The sequence below is a fragment of the Polypterus senegalus genome, chromosome 1, assembly GCF_016835505.1.
Source record: "Polypterus senegalus isolate Bchr_013 chromosome 1, ASM1683550v1, whole genome shotgun sequence".
Classification (NCBI taxonomy): Eukaryota; Metazoa; Chordata; class Cladistia; order Polypteriformes; family Polypteridae; genus Polypterus; species Polypterus senegalus.
The window spans coordinates 110,939,378-110,945,377 of record NC_053154.1 but is presented as its reverse complement, the minus strand read 5'-3'; the positions used below and the strand labels follow the sequence as shown (position 1 = coordinate 110,945,377).

Here is a 6,000-nt window from a genome sequence, read left to right as displayed (position 1 = left end):
GTTACTTGGTTGGTCGCAATATGTATTCTTTGTGATCTACTTGACAATTGCAAGTCATCTCATAAACTGCAAGAGATTTGTCCACTCTTAAATCCACTAGCACCTCTAATCTCATTCTACTGAATGACAATGTGCATCTTACTCTCGATGGAAACACCTAACCAGTGTTTGGTAATTAATCCTGGCCATATCTATCAATATTTATCTTCTGTGCAGTGCAAAGTTTGGTTTATTTTGGACTATACATTGTACACACAGATTACTCCTAAAACAAACACATGGGTGTTGAGATTGATTTAATCTAAATAATATGACTGATTTCAGGATATTTAACAGCAGCTGAGAGTACTTTTAAGGGTAATTTCAAAGGGTGGTGAGACAGGCATTGGTTGATACATTTACAGCAAGTCAAACTCATGGCCACAAAACAACTATGAGTCAAAACGTACAGTAATTATATTTCCCTCTTTCTTTTTCTTAAAGATTACTCAATAAGAGAATTCTTTCAACCTTTTAAACAAAGTTGTGATACTAAATGACACACTGTCCAGGGTTAAACAGCTGGCTGCCATGACATCCCATGTCTTGCAATGCATGACTCACATGCCTATCAACACAGACCATCAGAGTAACAAAATTGTGTTGCACATGAGAAAACAGGATAATAAATGAGAATCAAAAATAATAAAAAAATATGTCTTAAATCCTAACAATTGCAATATTGTCTTGACTGTTATCACTTTATTGGTGAATGTAAAAGCAGCTTTATGAATTATAAAAATCTGGTGTACATTAAGACTGTAATAACATTTGCAGAGCTTACAGTATTGTAAAAATATGAACTGTTGTTTAGAGTACAATATGCAATGAAATAATACAGAGCTAACCTTAACTGCATCTGAAAATTGATGCATTTTTGATTATTAAAAAAGGATACATCTAATTTCCTTGATTATATTAAATTTATTTACACTGCACAATCATTTTATAGACCATGTCAAAATTATATCTACATTGCTTGTTCCATAAAGCTTCATATGCATATCTCATTAAAGTTTTTAGTGCACATGTGTACTGTAGTTGCAACTCATTAAATCACTGATAATAAACCTCCTAATTCTTCTAACTGACTTATTCCAAAATGACGGATCAAAACCAATAATGTCCAGATGTTTGAATATTGCCACATTTGTATGACACGTTCGCATGGCACACTGGAACTTTGCTACTGGTTGAGGGACATTGCCGTTTTGTTAAATGTATTGTCATATGAGCCATACAACAATAAAATTCATTTGCAAGAAGTTGAAGGGCTTATACTAATCAATATAAATATACTGATGACACCCCTTTGTCCCCTCTTATACATTTAAACTGAAGTTTAGAAACTATCTATAGAAACTAATGAACAATCTTAAAAAATGAATGGAAAAGAGTTTTAAAAGGCAACAGTTACATCAAAAATGTCAATCTGACACAAACCACTATTTGAATATTTTGTATTTTTCCAAGGCCAATTCCAAATAAATAAATTTGATACATTTGCATTTAATCTATATTACAGAGCAGGTTCCCCAGGACAGAGTAGCGGAAAACAACATTGGGGGCTTTATAACAATGTTTAAACAATTCAAACATATATTATACAACTGGCCACTGCTCCAATGGCTAATCCCAGACCCTCATATTTACAAAGCAAGAAACTTTACAAATTTGAAATTGACATATTATTACTACAAATACTATGAAGATAAAAAGCACGTTACAAATGGGAAAAATGTTACATAACACTGTCAAATTAAAATGGTTACCTTTTTTAAGTGTTTTCTTTAAATGACAATGCAACTAAAACAGTAAATGTTAGGTCACAGAAATCAAGACACAACATGGTGTCTAAAATTCTTTTGGGAAGATGCTGTGATTTCTTTGGAAATTCAACTATCTATTTTATACCACTCTCATATACAAAATATTTATGTGAATGCATTATGCTACCATGTGTCCATACTATAACTTTACAATGGAACAGTATTAACACAGAATTAAATCACTTTTCCACAGCTAAACCACCCCCTTTCGTTGAACATGTTATAAAAACCATCAGCACCACAAATGTACTCCAAAACAGAAAAAATGAAAGAGAAAAAAAACTACCCAATTAAAGTTGGGAAAAAAGGGTAAAAAAACACATGCAACACAATGTCATCATCATCATCATCAAAATATACATTATCCTGTTAATTACAATTTTGCCATGTTAATATATGCAATAAATAACTCCTCCAATTGCAAATGCCTAGTGTTTTATGTTTTTTTTTTAAACATTATACAAATCAGTCCTACACATTTTCTCAAGTAAGCACTCATGCATGGGGTGGGGGGTGTACACTACACTAGCAAGACAAATCATATTGCACATCTGGTTATAGTTCAAATTTGAACACGTGAAATGAAAAGGGATAGTATTATACTTTGAGCTAATACTTAGAAATGCTAAATAACAAACAAACTACCTTGTTATTAAATGGTTTCTTTGACCTAACATCATTTTTTCTCTAAAATCCCTAGCATTTCTTTAGGATCTACATCTTGCAAAAATGAAGAAAAAATTTTGTTTTAATTTTCAGTAATATTACTAGGTATGCATAAAATGAGAATCACATTCCACTTTCAATCACAGGAGAAAAATAGCATAAAGAGATAAAAAATGTAAATCTCCGTCACAAACAACAGTACTCTATAATTGCTCCTGACCTGCAGGCACTTGGATGTTTAATACACAATGCCAGTCAATACCACTTTGTAAAGTGATACATTAACAGTGTAAAGAAACCAAGCTCTTTAAGCAAGGCAGCTTTTTGCATATGATTTCTAAAAATTAATGAACTGGTAATGCCAGTACAGTGAGCTGGTAAGGACAATTTAAAGTTGAATGTCAACCATGTCTGATTCTGCACACTGTAATACTACTGCATGTTCTGCGGCCAATATGCAAAATGCTTTAATAAGCAAGAGCTTCTTCTTTAAGCAGCCTTGTAATAATAACCAGGTTCTACTATAGTTTTAATTCATGCCCATTTATGAACACAAATATCAAATCATCAATTTTGAAGGTCTATTTGTATTTTATGGAGAACCATTCTGCATTAGGCACATGATTGAGTCTTCCAAATAAGTTTTACATATTAACGAATCTGCACTAAAATCATTTACTGGTGGGCTAAAGAAAAGCCCTTTCTTTACTAGGTTACTAATGGTTATCAGAAGCTAAAATCTGAGTTCTTACAATTTATTTACACTCGGGGTTTGTTCATATTAGTGAATCTGAAAAATATTTTTGTGTGTGCATGTGGTTTAAGCTTCCAATGCAAAACCCATACACCATATATTACAGCATCAGCTATTTTTTGACTTCATTTGAAGATTGCCATTTATCTTGTAGGCTCTTAAATTTCAGCAGAGTACTTAATGTGTATTTATATTGCAAAATTGAATTAAAAAAACACAGTGAATCTTCATATCATTATTGTTCTCTAATTTAGCTTTGACTCTGAACCTGACCTAACAAACAGGTAATTAAAAAAGTAACAAAGAAAGACTGACTTGAAAACCACTGATGATTATGATGAGTGATGTGGGATAACAACACAGGCCACGTTTTGGTCTCAAATTGGATACAATTCAAGTATTTTCCTATTTAACCCAGACTTGTCTTAACCGTGCACTCAACATTATTTTCCTCCATACATCCTCTCAATGTCATCTTGGTAGTATGTCTTTAGCTCTTTTCTTTTAAGTTTAAAGGCATCTGTCACCAGACCAGTTTCAGGAGTCCATGGTTCACAGCAGAGGCGAATTTTCATTGGAATTTCAAACTTTTCTAATTTAGCTGCAAGACATAACCAGTTTAGCAGAAAGGTAATTAAGACAAGTATGTTAAGTGTCTAATAACAATTAAAAAAGTCAATTTCTATACATAAACAAGCTAATTTTTCATGTTTTGTAAGTTTAAGAAGAACTGAGGCCAGACAAAACTTGCCAAGTGTTTTAAACTAAATTCTGTTCATTTTTGATTTCACAAAATACTTTCTTGTTGGTTCTAATGGCTACATGTTTTGTGAAATCTACTAATTTCTTCATGCCATTTCTCTACATATATTCTTAATAACCCACTCTGAAATAGCACTTAGAAAATGGCAGTGCATCATTTTCTTAATGTACTTTATCTGTAGCAATGACACAAATCCTGATTACAGTAATTATCACTTTTATTATCATTCACTTTTTTCGGAAGCAACTGTTGGTGGCATTAACAGTAGAAGTGTCATGTGAAACTGACAAGCAAAGGAATGAAATGAACAATTAGTGCCTCAGGGCAGCCATTGGAATCTAGGGGTGACTTCCTGTACACAGAATGTTTTTCCCTGGAGATATATAATTTCACACCAGTGGTATCATAGAGAGCATGGACATGTTTTTGAGCACAGAAACAGTACAAATGAAGCTGCAGGGTGGACCAAGTGTGTAAGTACATACCTGTATTTATGTGGACAACTTTGTATTGTTGTGAATTAAAGCAAACCTTGAGTTTAACTCATATTTTCACAACAAATCTGAATGGGGCTATCACTTTAATATACTGAAAGTGGGACACCACACTGTCATTCAAGGTATTATTTAATCTGTTTAATTTCCAACTCTAAAAAATCTATTTTTTGCAGAGTTTTATTGCTACTTATCTGAATTTTCATGTACTCTTAGCCTTACACACATACAAATACACACATATACATAGTGATTAAAATGTGCAAATACCAATGTGTACTTAACTTAGATGGAAATATATTAATTTAATCTAAACATAATGTAATGTTTTGTTCTCTTTTGGATTTTTTTATTGTTTTTGTCTTTTTTGTATTTACAGTATGTCATTTTTTAAATATTGTGTTTAATATTGTGGCCTTAGCAGTATAAAAGGAGAAGCTTTAGAATTGTGCTTTTGATTTCATATTTTGTTTATTGTGAATTTTGCTATTCTTTGTGGATTTCATGGATTTTGACTTCTGCTATCTCCCAAACCTATTTCTGCTCCTTTTTTGTGATTGGCTTTGTTTTTCTTTAAAAGTTTATTTTTAAAGGAAATTTATTATGTTATTATAGGTTCAAAATTTGATATGTTCCCTCTGTCTCTTTTAATTGTATTTTTGAGTATTTCTGAAAGCTTGTGCTCCATATTGGACCTGTGAAGGCCAAAGACTGCCTGTTGAATTTAGGGTTGGGTGTCTGTAATGAGGCCTATCTTGGGGAGGCAGACTTAGGTGATGGTCTGGTTTGTGTTTTTTTATGGCCTACACCCATTATTGTGCAAAACTGCATCAGAAAATAATAATGTAATGGGACTACTATTTAAATATAACACCTACACAGCACTCCCACTCAACATCTTATTTGACAGGGAAGCATTCTTCCATGAGAATTGACAATAAACTCATGCCATGTAAAAAATAAATACATATACACACACATAAATACCATGAAAAAAATGCCCATAAAAAGCCTACACAATCTTTCAAAATCATCACCTTTTCACTTAACAGATTACACGCCATTGATTAGAAACACCTAAAAGATGTATAATAATTACTATACAGTGCATAAGTATGTTGCTAAATAAAAAATGATCAAATATGATATTGCCTATGAAAAAATGAAAAGACTTATAAAATTGAAAAAGGAGGTTGCAATAAAACAGCCCAAACAATTGGAATAGTCATTAAATTTTAAAGGCAGCTAAGGTATTGCGAGTAAATCGATGTACAGATTTCTCAGGGAAGAGAAGACACAAAATGACTGAAAAATAGGTGTGATTATTGATATGTATAAAGGAAAATGTGTTCCATTAAAGGTAAAGTCTTATGGAGCAATGAAACTTTTGAAGCAGACATACAGAGGTGTTCAATATCTACCTCAGTAGGAAAGAAAAGAGTTTTCAAAAAAAGT

At 32.2% G+C, this 6,000-nt stretch overlaps 1 protein-coding gene across 3 annotated transcripts in view; it reads right to left on the bottom strand.

Annotated features, from left to right (window-relative positions):
* Positions 1–281: 281 nt before the first annotated feature.
* acsl3a (acyl-CoA synthetase long chain family member 3a) overlaps positions 282–6,000 on the bottom strand; it is a 93,911-nt gene continuing 88,192 nt past the window's right edge. For all 3 annotated transcript variants that reach the window (XM_039755968.1, XM_039755977.1, XM_039755987.1), the window contains one exon: positions 282–3,889. In XM_039755968.1, the coding sequence (XP_039611902.1) occupies positions 3,732–3,889 (158 nt within the window). In that variant the 3' untranslated portion in view covers positions 282–3,731. The remainder of the gene's footprint in view (positions 3,890–6,000) is intronic.